The sequence below is a fragment of the Martes martes genome, assembly GCF_963455335.1.
Source record: "Martes martes genome assembly, chromosome: 16".
Lineage (NCBI taxonomy): Eukaryota > Metazoa > Chordata > Mammalia > Carnivora > Mustelidae > Martes > Martes martes.
In genome coordinates, this window is record NC_137904.1 from 34,444,217 (window position 1) to 34,460,967 (window position 16,751).

Sequence of the window (16,751 nt, forward strand, 5' to 3'; positions counted from 1 at the left end):
TAAAAAAAAATTCGGTAAATCCTAGAATACTTCAGTAATATCTCTCAAGTTTTTTCATTTGCTAAGTTTTGGTCTTTAGACACTGAGTTCTTTAAAATATAGGAGCATATGTAAACTTACTTATAGATAAGGTTCATATCCCTACTACTGTTTTCTTTTTTTTTTTTTTAAGATTTTATTTATTTATTGGAGAGAGAGAGCGTGAGTGGGGTTGAAGTGGGGGGGACAGGTAAGGGGCAGAGGTAGAGGGAGAAGCAGTCTAGCAAGCAGGGAGCCTGTCACGGGGCTCCAACCCAGGACCCCGAGATCATGACCTGAGCTAAAGGCAGACATTTAACTGACTGAGCCACCCAGATGCTCCCCCCACTGAAGTTTTCTATAATAAGAGTAATAACATTAAAAATGATACCTACAATCTATTGTCCATTATATGCCATGCATCTCTGACATACACTATCTTAACTACAAGTAACTTTTAAAGGTGTAGATATTATTAATTTTATTTTCTGTACATGGAAGCTGAGAGACTGAAATGTAGTAAGCTGTTCAATCTTATAAGACTAGTAAAAGAAAGCTATGATATGTTTTTTGCTTTTTTTCCTGTTTGGTTTTGTTTTTTTTTTTTTTACTATAGGAAACAAATAGGGTTGCTGGAGGGGAGGTGGGTGTGGGGGTGGGCTAATTGGGTGAAGGACATTAAGGAGGGCAAGTGATAATGATGAGCACTGGGTGTTATATGCAGCTGATGAATTATTGAACATTACATCCGAAACTACTGATATACTACTATATGTTGGCTAACTGAATTTAAATAATTAACAACAACAACAACAACAACAATAAATACTGTGATTTGAATCCAGGTCTCTGATTTCTTAGCCCAAGTTCTTTCTGCTACACCATGCTGCCCCCTATGGGACAAGCTCATATTTCAGAGCTGTTTATTAAAAATATTAATTATTATTGTAAAGCTTACAGAATTGAAGTTCTTAAAAGCTATAGAATCAAGGAAGATGCTTTGAATGCCATTAATTTAACTGACTAGAAAACAGTACTAGTCTCAACATGTCCTTGGCAAGAGCACTATACTGCCTTTGAGTAGTATGCTTTCTCTCTGTTTGTAAGCCAGAGGTCCTTTGTAGAACTCTGTGGTAACTGAGCCATGTTTTTGTTCTAAGCATTTCCATGTAAACTCAAACTGAATTCCCAAGTGTAGAGGTGATGTGCTGGGCATCTCCACAGCTTGTCTGTAAGCTGTTTCCTTGTTGTGTCCATGATGAGGCCAGCTTAGTTATTTAGCCTCAGGGTCAGGATGCTAGTTTATCCAACGTTTCTTGCTTTCCCAGTTTTCACCCCAGGACAGTGGTGCTATGTTGCATGAGAAGTTTGCCCTGAATTCTTACCCAGGCTAGGATCTACACTCTGTCTCTTTCCTGACACTCTCTATTTACTAGAGGCTGGGCCAGTTCTCCTTCCTTACTTGGTTTTGGTCAGATTCCCTTGGCTGACTTGGCCTTCACTTGGTACTGCATCAGTCCCCCTTCTGCATTTCTGAAGCCCCATCACTGCTCTGTGTCCTTTTGTATCTTGGAAACTCAGGCTGGGACTGGACTAAAGCTTCTCCAATCCTAGATGGAGTTGATCTCAGGTTACTGCCTTAGTTTCCTTTCCCTCTGCTGTTCTGATTTTATTCCCTGGATGCTTTAGACTCTCACCATTATGCAGCATTTCCTCCTGTTTGCTGGGACCAGTGCCTCAGCATAAAAGAGCCTCAGCAGTGGAGACAGGACCAAGAATCTGGTGACTGAAATATAGATCTTTAGATCTTATTGCTTACCGGTCACTGCCTTTCTTCTGTGCATCTCTGGGGATGGGGATGGGGATGGAAGACAGTCTATATGTGATGATGTAGAGTTGATCTTCTTGAGGTTCTGCTCCTCTGAAGGGTCTAGCAGCTTCGTGATGGGCAAGCCACAGACTGGTTGTTTGTATCTTGCATACTGTAGAGCATCCATGATCCATCTCATTTCACGCCAAACTTCATCTATTTGCTTTGGAATGAAATGATAAAAAATTTTGTTTATCAAACAGGTATTAAAAATGGGTAAGTTTCCCTGAGAGTCCAAGATGATACATTTTCCACAGTACTGGTTTTGAGTAAAATATTTTTAACATAGGCTTGCTAAGCCAGAAACTACCTCTTCTTATAATCTCTTGTGCCTTGCATATTTTTTACCTGAGAAGATATATCATGTAGTGCTAATAGTGGAAGACCTGAATTCTAGTTGGTACCCTCCCAACTTTTAGCTCTGTAATAATCTTTGGCAAGCCTCTTTGAGCCCTATTCTGTGAATGTGGACAAAACCCTCCCTTTTTATACCTCACAGGACTGCTGTGATGACTGGGTGAAATGATGAATTTGACAGTGCTTTGTAAAGCTGTAGGGTACATTTCTCACACATATGGAGTGTTAGTAATTTTCAGCATAAGATAAAATATTCCTCATTAGGATATTGGGAGGAACAGATATGATAAAGTCTAAATCTCAGAATAGTTGAAGAAAGAAATATAACTTCAGTTCTATGTGAATTAGAAAAGGAAAGCAGATTTTGCTAAGCAGAGATTCTTGGACCTATTTAATAGAAAATAGAAAATTAAATATTTCTATTTAATAGAAAATAGATAACTTTATATAATAAAATTATTACTTTCTTACATAGAAAATAAGTGCTTCTAAAGTACAAAGTAGCTTAATAACTTATTCCTAAGTAATTAAAATAACCTTACATTTTTGGGGTACCTCATTCTATATTGTTATCATTTTGGTTTCTGGGTTACCAAAGTGATTTTAATAATATTATAAAGTACAGTAGTCATTTCTCTGAAGTGTATTAGTATAGAAGTCACTCATATGTTTGTGTCTACCTCTGTGGATGACAGATAGTCTCCCAGATCTTAATAGATACCGGCCATAAACTTGCTGGTTTTTCTGACTCTCCAAGGAGGGGCTGTTAGTTATACTATATTTTTTTTCCACGGGACCCTGGAGCTTATGATAGGCTTTGCATCTGATTTCACTGGGTGCCTTTGGCAACCCGTTAACTTCTTTGGGACCATTTACTCAACTGTAAAAAGAGGAGGTTGGGCTAGGTAATGTCTAAGGTCCGTTTCAGTTCTGATACTTTATGATTTATTTTTGAAGAATATTTGGTAAGTTGGCGGCACTCAGCTTCCAGGTAAAAGGTGTCCATTGTATGAATACTGCAAAGTTAAGGTCTGGTTATAGAAGTTTTAAAGATAAAGTACTTCCCAGTGTTCTATTTTGTTTTCAAAATATCTTCTTAGGGCCTTAATCTGTACTTAAATAGTAGTCTTTAAAGAATATTCACAAACCTGGTACTCCCAACAAAGAGTAAAGTCTGAAACTATGACAGTCTGCCATGTTCAGAGTGAACATTCAGGGCTGGTAATGAAAGCATCTGATTGAGTTTTAGCCTTTTTAAGGCAGTGAGTTGGGCGGGATGTTCAGCAGTGGGCAGGTTTTGAGGATGCGCTGAGCACCGGAGAGGGAGAGATACGAAGTTCAGGGGGTAAAGCGAGAGTGCAAATCCCAGAGACTCAGGCAAATTTTCTTGATGGGATTGTTGCGCTTTCAGCTGGCTTTTACTGGTCCTATCTCATGTCTCACAGTTATTTTAAAGGCACTACATGACTGTGGACAGCTTTTTAGGGTGCTTTCCAAGGACAGACTCTGCTTTTCTTTCTTTTGCTCTTGCCTATGCCAAGAGTAGCTACTAAATAATGATTGTTCAATGAACAAACGAATGAATGGATGGATGGTTACCTAATTCTTTAGATCACTACCCTTCAAAAGAGTTATTATGAGTATTAGTGGGAGTAGATGAGTGCACTGTATAAATGATACATTGTTATTAAGTTTTCAGTTGTTACAATGAAAGTCATGATTATTGTGTGAGGCTGAATGTGGCGTCCCCAAATATGTCCATGTCCTAATCGCTGGAACTTGTGAATATTTTTTAAAAAATATTTTTATTTATTTGGTTATTTGAGAGAGAGTGAGAGCAAGAGAGCTCACAGAGGGAGAAGGAGAAGCAGACTCGTCACCGAGCAGGGAGAACCCAAGACAGGGCTCGATCCCAGGACCCTGAGATCATGACCGGAGCCACAGGCAGACGTTTAACTGACTGAGCCACCTGGGTGCCCTGGAACTTGTGAATATTACTGTATATGATAAAAGAGTAAATATTACTTTGCCTGGCAAAAGATGTGATTAAGTTAAGGATTTTGAGAAGGAAGTTTATCTTGGATTATTTGGGTGCACCCTAATTCAATAACAAATGTCTCATAAAGACATTCTTTTAAGACAGGCAGAGGGAGACTGGCAGACAGGAGAGAAGGAGGCAGTGTGACCACAGAGGCAAAGATTGAAACGATGTGGCCACAAGTCAAGGAATGGCAACAGCCACCAGAAACTGGCAGAAGCAGAGAGCAATTTTTCCCCTGGAGCCTCCAGAGGGAGTATGGCCTGACCAATACTTGATTTCAGATTGTCAGTCCCCAGAGCTGTGAAAGAATACATTTTTTGTTGTTTTAAGTCACCCAGTTTGTGGTAACTGGTTTCAGCAGCCCTATGAAACTAACACAATTGTTAATAATAATCTACTTGTTCTCTTTGGGTAGGATTATTTCAGCATTACTGCTGAGGATGGATAGGGAGATTTAGTATACATTTTTAAATTATGTGTATAAACAATTTATATCTTATTTTTTCTCAGTGATGAAGTGAAGAAGTATTAGCTGATATAAGTTTAAAATATTTGTACAGGGAGGGCTATGGGCTGAGTTTAACAGACTTAGCTAAGTAGCCCTAAAAGAAGTACAATTTTCACCCATTTTACCTTATACTGTTGATCTAAAAATAACTGACAACATAATCCCCCTGATTTTAAGGTCCAAATTCAGCTTCTAAAGACTTGCTGACACGTTTTTAAAAAAGAAAAGACCATGAACTCCGCAGGTCTGTTGGTTAAGAGTTCTGCATCCATTTCTCACCCTGCCTTTTAAAATTTTTGGTTTTCATCCCATAAATTACACCCTTTCTCTGTACTCAGGCAAGATAATATTTTTATTAAAATGTAAAGGTGATTGGTTTTCTCACAGCACAGTTACAAGGTGCTTGAGGGGATGATAGATTGGCTATATTTAATGAGCTGTGTTTCTATTACAGCTTAGGAGCATTTGAAGCATTACAGTATATAAATTATAGCCTAATTGCCCTTTAGGCTTTAGCAGCTCAAAATATGCCAAGCTCCAAGTCTCTACACTTTGACATTTCTGCTGTGTGTGCTGTCTATAAAACCTATATACCTTATCTATGATTTTCTTCACCTCCCCTGGTCCAGGCCCTCCCCTTTTCTGGCTGCACTCCTTGGCTTCTTTTCCTCACTGTATTTACATAGACTCCCTTGCTCTTTACAATGTTTGGTTTGTGTAGTGACTTCAACACTGTCTTAGATCTGGAATCATACAAATGCTCTCACGGCTGGCGGTTGCCTCTGCAGATTATGGTGTGTGGTGGGCTGAGCTGTGAATGCCAATGGGTGAGTGGCTCCAGTTGGTTTTCATTCTGAGTGAGAGAGGGATTGAGAAGCCCAACATAGATAAGGGGAGAAATGATATTGCATTATCTCTAGTCAGTGAAGTTATCCATGTTGGATAGAGCAAAGCAATCCATTGAAGGCTCTGGGTACAGGGAGATGGTCAGGGTTTACCCAGCTAAGAAGTGATTTTTTGAGCCCTTTGGGAATTGGCTTTTATCCAAGTCTACATGTACCTGGCTGGCTGGAAGGAGAGTATGTAGAGGGGACTCTCAAGTTACCTACTTTGGGAACTTTGAGGAATTGCTGGCCTGGCTTGCCTTTATCCATCCCACTTAATGGTGTGATGAAAGGGAAGAGAAAAAAAGGCAGTGGAGCCCTAGCGTAGGTGAAGAAGAAGGGGCCACAGAGTCAGAATGGAGCCAGGAACTCCTGAGGGGTCTGAGACTGAGAAAGACTGAAGAAAGTCCACTTTCTCATTGGATGACCATACTGGATTCTGGGGAAGGCTTAAGTGGAATAAAGTAGAAACAGAACCTAAGGCATGGTTAGAGAGTGCTTCTCTAAATATATTTATGGATGTTAAAGACGTCATGAAATATTAGAGCCAACCAGTTCTTCAAAGTCATCTAGTCCAGCCCTTTCATTTTATATATGAGAAAATCGGGGCCCTGGAGATCAAATGAATTGTCCACTGCTCCAAGGTCTGTCGGTAGAACTCAGGACTAAAAATGTATGCTAATTGATTTCTGGTCATTGTTCTTTTTCTGATGCTCCACTGCCCATTATATTGTGTAGAAAAGGTAAGCCAGTCTTTCTTATTCTCTTGCTTCATTCTTCCCTTTCCCACCCCTTCCTCATATTGATGTTCCACTTTTACTGGAAATGAAATAAACGCCGTAAATGTCTGGTTTTTTAAATACCACATTTTCAGGTCAAGAGAGCAAGTAATTTCTTAAGAGTTTATTTCTTTAGTCTGAGAGGTCATTTAAGGTATCTCATTTATGGAGTGGGGTAAGTAGGATAAGATTTGTCTGCTCAATACTTTGCAAGTATATTATTATGCCTTCTTCCTGAGTACTAAGTAAATTCCAAATCTTGTATATCCATATTTCAGAGCATTTTTCCTCCTTATTAATGACCGAATAAATGAATATATAATTTACTTCATATTTACTATGTGCAGGTAGTGTGCTAAGCGCTTTATTGTTGTTGAATTCACAGTAACACTGTGAGTTAGTAGTACACTTACCTTCCCTATTTTACAGATTAGGAGGTTGGGATTTATTTTATTTTATTTTTTAGAGATTTTATTGATTTGTTAGAGGGAGAGAGAGAGCATGTACACAAGCAGGGGGAGCAGCAGGCAGAGGGAGAAGTAGGCTCCCTACTGAACAAGGAACCCAGTATGGGACTCCATCCCAGGATGCTGGGATCATGACCTGAGCAGGTTCTTAACTGACTGAGCCACCCAGACGGGCCAGGAGGTTGGGGTTTAGAGAAATTTATTTGCTCAAAGCTCAAAGCATTCCTTGCCTAGATGATTGTGATAGCTTCATATTTGATTTCCCTGCTTTTGGTCTTCTCTTTAAATCCAGGAATGGTATGCAAATTATCTATGAACATAGCCAATGAGAATGAGTGCTTACTATAAACAACCAGTATGGCTATACCACTGCACAGGATTATCTCCCAGCTTGAATCTATGCTTAATAGCTATGAGGGGCTGTAACTTACTTTCTTTAAGACTTTGGCCAAGTCCCTGTTGTCTACAGAATAAAGTACAAATTTCTTACCATAGCCTTTAATAAAGCCCTTGTGGTCTAATCTCATTGCTACTTTCATTCTTGCCTGCTTTCTTACTACCTTCACTCAATTTATGCCCCAAGCAACTTTGACTACTCATCATTCCCCAAATACTGTTTTCCTGCTCTTTCTGCCTTATCTGTTTATACTTTTTCTTTGAATGACCCCGGTCTGTTTCTCCCTACTGTATAGTCTAATTTATCCCTCTAGGCCAAGCTTGGATATCAGTTACATCCTCTGTGGCAACTTTTCTTAAACCCACAAATATTAATAAAGTTTTACTTCTTTGTGTTGACACAATTTTTTTTTTTCGGTACTCCTCTTTTGGCAAATAACTCATTTTATAAATAGTATTTATACACATTTCTTGTCTATCCTACTGGGCTTTAAACTCTTTATGGTCAGGGACTGTATCTAATTCAACTTTGTATCTCTCCTGAAGTGCCTGACATCTGGGTATTCAACAAATATTTACCAAATTGAACTGATTATATATCCTAGATATCTATCATAGGCTATTGCTGGTATACTCATTTTGTGAGTTGGGTAATGTTAGGCAGAAAGATCATAAGATTTGTCCAAGGGACTTATGGGCAATTTTAGATGAGATCCAAATTGTCTTGATGACTAGTCAGTGCCCCTGTCACAAGAACTTGAGGTGTCATCTTAAGGCTTTTCTAGACAAGACCATAGATAGGGAACACATTTTCCAGCCCCTGTAGCCACACATTAGAGCGTCAGCCAGCTCTGCCAGAAAGGGGTCTAAAGCATGAGGTCCAACTGGATTTGGGTTAATATAACTCTGGGATATTGAATTAGTTGATACAATTTTTCTTTCTGTTAGAATTATCAATGAACTACTGGGTAATAATGATAATCTGATTACTAGTTCTTTAGCAGTGATTTTTCTCTCCATATGGGAAGCCACTACTACCTACCATAGTGATGGATGCAGGTCTTAGTAATGCTGTGATTTATATGTAGATTTTTCTTAAGCCTTTGTTTAAAAACTCACTTCTTTCTGAACTCCAAATTTTAACCAAATCAAGAGGCTACTTGCATGCTGTGGTCTTTAAATAAACCCAGACTGCTGTTCTTTTTTATGCTTGTTTCTCATCCCCTCCACTCTACCCCTTCTTCCTTCATTCTGCCTCAGAAGAAACAAACTATTACCTGCATGAAATCTAAAACTTGCTGGTGTCTTTGTTTGGCAGCTGCAACCTCGCTGTCTGAGATCGCTTCCCTCAGGGACTGTTGGGTATTCAGAGAATCCAGCTCCACCACAGCAGAAAGGCGGCAATACAGACTAATAAATTTCTCCCTGTAGCTGCAAAAATGAACTGGAAAATGGACAAGCAAAATAAAACATGTTAAGATCTGGTATCAAAATAGAGAAATTCATACCTCAGAGAAAACAAGTTGAATGAAAACATGATTTATTAATCCTATCAGTGGAAAATATTAAGCCATAAATAAATTATAAATGTGCTCTTTAGGGGCCAGTTGTCTGGCTTCAGTCAGACAGTATTCCCTTTTAAGGTTTACCAAGTCCTGGTAAAGGTATGGGGAAGTGGGCTTGGCTCAAGCTGCAGTTTATGTTCTGCTCCTAAAGTTAAGGCCATATATATACACACACACACACACACACACACACACACACACACACATACATACACACACATATACATATACATACATACACACACACACACACACACACACATTCTGAGAAAATAAGTTTGCTTGTCACTTTAAAGAAGAAAAAAGTCAAGTAGCAATCTGAAACCTAATTTTGATTTCCATGTCTGATTTCCAGTGTGTATCTTCAAAGCCAGCAATCCCAGATTATACAAAACACACTTTTCTTGGGATATCTTTTGTCTGGCTGGAAAACTTCCTTTAGGACCTGGCAGGATGGGTTTTGATCCTTGTCCCTGCTCCTCAGCTGCTCTGGAAGGATGATGGAGCTGATACCTCAACAGACCACTTTTGTCTTTGGCAGACTTGGCCTTCATCTTTCAAAAGATAATGGGCCAGCGGCCAGAGGGAACAGTCTAATAACCTTCATCTCCATCACGCAGGAGGGAGAGAGGAGTGTGGGACTCAGGCTCATGTGGGTACCCTGAGGTGATCAGATTTTCTGTACTTCTCTGACTCTGATCACATACTAAAACAACAGATTGCAGTGGGATGAGGAAAGCATCCTGAATCAGACTAGTGTAGGACCAGTCTCTTCCTGGCCATTGTTGAATTTGCAGACTCACTTTCTAGGAACCTCATTTACTCTATGTGTCTAACTGTATCACTGTGTTTCATGCTTTGGAAACAGTCTACTTTAACTCCACAAATCTGTGGAAACATTTTTATTCTGGCTTCTTTACTGAGGAATTCTAGGAAGAACATCTAATTACTGCCCTCGGGCGTCTTTGCTTTTGATTCCTGAGTCCCAGAAGTGGCCATTTAGGTAAACGAAAATCGGTCACAAAAAAAAAAAAAAAAAAGGAAAACGAAAATCACAGTGCCTCATAATGGGGCATCTTGTTATCTCTACACCTCAGTGAGAAAGCCCTACTTCTCTGCCTACTGAGAGATTTCTGGGCACCCTCCAAGTCCCATCTTACCACTGCCTACTTCCTTGCTTGGTTTTCTCCTAAGATGAATCTCTGGTGTGGGTATAGGTAACCTGCCCTGTTTGTGTTTCCATATGGAAGTGGAAAAGAAGAATGGAGTGAGGGCTTCTGTGGTTCATCCTTATTTCAGCTGTGCACCATTTCAAGGTGTTTCTCAATTCTAGAATTGATTTTTCTCTGTGGTGTCAAGTCCACCCTTCCCACTTCCTCTACTCTAGCACTTCTTTGCCTGAGACACAGAAGAACTGATTTCATACGGCCTTTCAGTAAACAACAAACTATTGAGCTCTTCCTAAACCATCTGCTTTGCATGCTATTTCCCTGCTTAAAGACCTCCACTGAGCTCTTTCTTTTTCTTTTTTTTAAGATTTTATTTATTTATTTGACAGACAGAGATCACAAGTAGGCAGAGAGGCAGGCAGAGAGAGAGGAGGAAGCAGGCTCCCTGCTGAGCAGAGAGCCTGATGCGGGGCTCGATCCCAGGACCCTGAGATCATAACCTGAGCCGAAGGCAGAGGCTTAACCCACTGAGCCACCCAGGCACCCCATACTGAGCTCTTAAGAAAGAGAAAGAGAAACCTTTTACCATCAGAAGGAAAGTGTCTTGTGATCTAGAATTTGAATAAATCTTCAGTTATATCCTCCATCATGCAACTACCCTTCACCCTCCACTCAAATTAATTCTAAGCATTGGTCAGGCTGAACTTATTACAAGTCCTATTACACTTCCATGCTTTTACACGTGCCTTTTTTCTGGTCCTCAAACACCCGTCTCTACCAGTATCTTTAGGTCACACCAGTGTCTTCAGGTCAGCTTCTTCTGATCCTTGAAGACTGAGCTTAAGTGCCTTCTCAGTAAATCTTCACTGACACCTCTTCCTCCATAGGCAGAGGTAGTTTCTCTCTCTTTTGTGCTCCTAAAGCACTTGTTTCTAAATGTATCAAGACAGTTACCCACTTTATTAGAATTACGTGTTTACTTGACTGCCTTGGTATTAGGCTGTGATTTCTCTGCGGGTAAGAACCATGTCTCCTATTTTTATTTCCTCAAAACCTGAAACATTATAGCTTTTCAGTTAATGTTTATTGACCAAATGAACAAAAAAAATGCATGCCCTGGTCTGAAGAGGGCAGACCCTTCCTCCAAAATCTCCTCTTTCCCTCCATCCTCTTTTCTCTCTGTGCTCTTGATTTTCCTGTTTTGAAAAGTGTATTTCAGGTCTATGATATTTACTGGCAGCTACACAGGAAAGAGTCACCATTATTTTGTAGCTTACTCTTGACCCTTGTAACTCCCTGAATGTGTCTTTATGCCTTTCAAGGAGGGATTATATCCTGTTAGCACTTGACAGATGTCCTCTGTTGGCTGAAGAGTGAGGAGAGTGAAGTGTCTCACATTCTGCCTTTCCAAACCAAGTTGGAAAAAAAAAAAGAAAAGAAAAAAATAAGTTTTTTTCCTTCTTTCTAAAATATGAAGATAGGGAGATTAGGAAAAGGCGCTAAAGAATTTCTTTAAAAGAAACACTGTCATTCCCATCTGAATTCTGAAATGCCAGGGTGTCCACAACTTTCTCTTGTTGTGTCTCCTTGTGGTAGGAACCTTGGATTGGTGGGTGGTCTCACAGCGCCCACACCCCCCACCCCTTGCCACTCACCACAGTGAGCTATAAGGACCTTTCAACTACAGAGCTTCACTTTCCAGGGCTGGTGGTTTTTATGCAGAGCTTTTAATGTTACTTTAACAAATGCTACTTTAACATAGTCTTTTGTGGTTTAGCAATGATACATTTGGTAGCCATCACAGAGGAGGGAAGGATAGACTGGAAGCTTCTAATTTTTTTTTTTTTCTAATGTGAATCACATGCATTTAACAGACAAAATGGTACAAGGGTACAACAGTGCATTATTTGGACCACATGATTTGTTAGTAATTTACACACTAAGGCTAATTTTCTGTGGTGTTTTTTTTCTCCCTATTTTTTCTATATGAGATAGTGACAGACTAAAATGCATTTGACACCAACACAAGAAGTTGGATTACGCGTAGAGAAGAGTAGAAAGTATTTGGGTTTAGGTATCAGACAGAATTGGGAGTTTGAATCAGTTCTGACAGTTACTACCTGTGTGGCATTGGGCATGTAACCTCTGGGAGCTTCAATTTTCCCACATCTAAGATGGATAGTAATGTCTATTTAGGATTAAATCATACTGTATATATACAGTGCCCAGAACAGCATGTGGCACCTACCAGAAACAAAATAAAAAATTTTTTCACACCCTTACCCCGACCTCTCAGAAAGAATGAGGCATTCAGAGTTAGAAAATTGGAACAGGGTTGAGATTAGAATATTCTTCCTAAGATCTTAACTTAATAAAATCCTAATCAGTCAGGGTCATGGAGCCTAGTTTGGAAGCTAGAAATATCAATAAGATTACCTCCTGTGGTCAGTTTAGTTCCAGGATTCTTTGCCAGTGTGTCAGAAAGAACCTGGGCACAAGATGCCCCTCTAAAGATTCCTGGGAGTGAATGAGTTGACAGTTGGAATTCAGGAGTGGTATCCTAAATCATGAAAAATGGGCCTTAGGAATGAGGGTTGAGACTGTGCCATTTCTTGTAAGCTTGTGGCCTGGATTCCATTAGGCTCAGTGCCTGGATATCCCACAGGCACCTCAAAACTCATCATTTGTCAAACTGAACTCATCATCTCTCCCCTCCCCCAAACCTGTTCCTCTCCTCATCTTTCCTATTTTGGTAGATGGCAACATTATCCATCTCAGCACCCTATTCAGACTCTCTGGCTCCTCCATCTTGCTCTTCAGCCACATTAAATCAATCACAAAGTCCTATTGATTTTAACTCCTCAATTCCTCTTGCCTCTGCTTTCTCTTCTACACCCCTACTGTGGCAGTCTTGGTTCCAGTTCTTATCACTACCACCTGGACCATTCTCTCAACTCTCTCACTGCCTCTAGTCTCAGCATTCCCTGCTTTGGCTCTCCTGCAGTCCATCTTTAGAGCTGCTAAAATCCAATAAGACCATATTATTCCTTTTAAACAAATCTTTTCATGATTCCCCATTGCCTACATGATAAAGTCTAGCCTCTTTAGGATAGTATACATAGCCCTTTGTGATTCTGACTTTTTAATTTTTAGTTTCCTCTCCTGTCTTCTCAGGTGCCATAAGCATCTGTCACCATGAGCTACTAGGAGTGTACTTAATTGGGCTGCATTTCCTCAGGTCTCCTAGCCTTTATGCAGCCCACTTAAGATGATTTTCCTTTTTAGGCCTGCCTTTTCTTTCCTTTTCTGAATGTTTCTTTCTAATTTAAGATTAGCTCAAATATTACCTCTTTAAGGAAGGATTGGATGTCCTTCCTTTGAAATTCAAAAGCCTACCTATTATAGCAGGGCTTTCATTATATTGGGACTTTTAGTATAGATTTCTCTACCCTCTACTGGTGGTCAGATTATGTCTTATTAACATCTGTATGTCCAGCGTAAGCACAGTACTTGACATACAGTGGCAACCTAGCAAATGTTTGTTGAATGAAATATGTAGCCAAGCACTTATGTATGAAATATATGCCAGGCTTCAAACTGTTTTTTAAAAATCCCCCAGTATTTTTACTAGGGGATTTTTAAAATCCCCCAGTATTTTATCAGTATGAATCATAGAACCAAGGAAATCAGTAAAATCAACTTTTCTTATCATAGGCCTGCTCTCAGTTGTGACTGCCCATAGGATCAGGACAGGGCAACCTCCTCAGTGCAAGCTAGGCAAATCCTCAAGAGGCCACACCACTGGACAGAGTTTCTGAAGGCTCATGATGGTACTGCTTTTCTTTTTGTTTCTGCGAACAGTTTAAATAGTGACCCTTGTCGGTACCCAGGCACTTGCTTGATTACTGCAGTGGAGTATTATCCTGCTTCTATTCAAAGGTTGGGGTAGGGGGGAGTGTCAGCCCTCAGGCTATGGAGGGGGCCTGGGTTTGAAATGTACCATTTTGCCTTAGCTCAGCCCTGCTTATGGAGCTCTCCCACCTATATGACAGTCCTCCTCTCCCCTACAGTAATCCTGTGAGGGAATAGCCTCTGGGTTTGTCCCAGTCTATTCTTTACTCCAGGAGACAGAAGGCTAAGCTCTTTTATCATTCTGTCTTTGCTAGATCTATTTAGTGCTAGAATAGGCACAGATGCAGTTTTCTGTAGCTGGTTAGCAAGTTATTTATGATCACTCAGGCCACTGGCAGGAACATGGTCAGTTTGCCAAATCTCAAATCCTTTCATTGGGACAGGGATGACTTGTACAAGTCAAACCGAAATATAGTGTAAACTTTTTATAATTGACGTGTTCCCATAATTTGTACCTTTTCAGGTTTCATTAAAATTCCTGTGTTCTTATGACTTTCTGAGTTCTGATTGAATTTCCAGTAATATTCTCTTTCTCAGAAATGCTTAGTGTATCTAAGCATTTAGATACTAAGCATTGCTGTGGGTCTACGTATGGAAGGCAGAAGTCCCTACTTAAAAAAACAAGTAAAAATTGCTTGGCATCTTTCTTGAGGGGTTTTAGACCCATTATAGTAAGTCTTTGAAGTTCCTGTAGAAATTGTTATTAAATGCTTTGTGGGCTGAAGTCTAATGGAAGAAGTATCAGTAATCAGTATGATAATCTGTTTCTTGAAAAGCTCTGATTTCTTGGGGATAAGGTAGAGTCTGTCATGATTCTTACTAAGGCCCAGCAATCTTTTAAAAATTGTTGCTGGTCGTGCTGAAGTATAATAAACATTGTACTAGAGTGTACTGATTTCCTGCTACTGGCAACATTTCCTCCTGATCTCTAGAAAAGACTAATAGAATTTTGTATGTCAGTGGAACTACGCCCAATGAGGTGATCTTTTCTGGAAACTTACATGGTTCTCATAAATCAGTTGGATCATCTATAATATAATAAAGGAGGACCAGGAGAATATGAAGGTATATGTTATTCTAGGGAAAAACATCTTAAAGTCAGGAACTCTTGAGACCTAGGCTTTGATCTATGGCTTGGCTTTCATAGATGAAGGTTAATATTTGATAGTCTTACATTGCTTTTAGTCAAAGAGATAGGCACTGTTGGATTCTGGTACTTTGATAACTACATCTCTATTTTGTAAGTTCCTAAAATGTTATGTTTTGTGTGTTCTAGTATTACTTCAAGTGTGGTTCATGGAGTGACAGCACAGTATCATCTTAGAAGCTTGTTAGAAAAGCAAATTCTCCAGTCCTGTGTGGTGGGGCTCTGGGAGTCTCTTTTAGCATGCTCTCCTAGTGATTCTCAATGCATATTGAAGTTGGGGAAGCAGAGTTCTAGGGCATCATATCCTAAAGTGTGTTTTCTTAGTTTTTTAGTAAGTGCCACACCAAAAATGCTTCCAGTCATGGTCAAATGAATTTAGAAAATGCTGGGCTAAACAAAGTTAAGCTTTTTGGTTTTTACTTTTTCATCTGGGGGGGGGGTACCAGATTTTGCAGACCTTCTAATATGTTACTCTACTGCTCAAAATTATCTGTTGGACTCTCAACACACTTAAAGTAGAATCCGAAGTCCTTATCTTGGCCTTTGAGGCCCTGCATGATCTGGCTGTTGACTCTCTGATCTCATTTCCTATCTTTCTTGCTCTTGCTTAATATACTTCACCTATACTGATCTTTTAGCCAACCACACTCTTGCTTTAAAGCCTTTGCCCTTGTCATACCCACTGCAGGAAAATCTCAGGTCTTTGCTTACATGTTTCTTCTTTAAAGGGACTTTCCCAGGTCATCCTATACAAAATTGCAGCTCCTGTCTCTTCACCCCAGTCCCTTACCCTGCATTTATTTTTCATCACAGCCCTCACTACTGTCTGACATTTACAGTATTGTTTGTTGATTGGTTTACTATTTGTCTCCCCCCACAAGAACATATGCTTCATGGAGAGTTTATTCATTGGAGATCCTTAGTACCTGGACTAGTGCCCAGCACATAGTAGGTTACTTAATAGGTATTTATTGAATTAATGAATAAATGAGTGGAGAGAAGAAATTGTAGACTAGAAAGTAACAGTAGTAGGACAAAGTGTGGCTGCCCAGGAGAAGTGCATGAACCTCCCAAAAAGCAGAGGACACTTTGCAGGGCTTGGTCCTCCAGGGTCTTAGGAGTCATACACTATTATAATTGATCCCAAATCATTGATTATTACCATGAAGACCACTGAGACATGGGGAAATGAACTTCATATATTTTTGTCTATAATCATGGAACAGTAATGACCATTTCATACAGAATGGACTCCTGGTTAGCTCTTCAGTGAAGTATTTTCCTTAGTTCTTTTCCCTGTCAATTATCTATCCCTGGGAAATCATTCACTTTCATGGCTTCAGCCATTATTAATAGACACTGGCCAAATTTCTGTGTTTAGTACTCAATGCTCTCTCCTGTATTTCTACTGCCAAATGGACATGTCTACTTGTATGTTGAATTTGTACCTTCAGATTCAAGATAGAACTAAAAGCATCATTTTCTTCCCTAAGTCATATTCCTCTCCGAATTTTTTACTTTTGGTAATGGCAGCAATATCCTCACAGTCTTTGAGGCTGAAAACCATTGGAGTACTCCAGAAGTCTCTAGACTTCACCTTTTCTCATTGAAACAGTTGCTCCATCTTGTATAATACTC

At 39.7% G+C, this 16,751-nt stretch overlaps 1 protein-coding gene across 1 annotated transcript in view; it reads right to left on the reverse strand.

Moving 5' to 3' along the window:
- ANKFN1 (ankyrin repeat and fibronectin type III domain containing 1) overlaps positions 1–16,751 on the reverse strand; it is a gene marked incomplete at its 3' end in the record, with an annotated part of 408,951 nt that overhangs the window by 12,866 nt on the left and 379,334 nt on the right. The window contains exons 18-19 of the mRNA XM_080827400.1: positions 8,598–8,764; positions 1,838–2,051 (exon numbers count right to left, since the gene is read on the reverse strand). Coding sequence (XP_080683526.1) covers positions 1,838–2,051; positions 8,598–8,764 — 381 coding nt within the window. The remainder of the gene's footprint in view (positions 1–1,837; positions 2,052–8,597; positions 8,765–16,751) is intronic.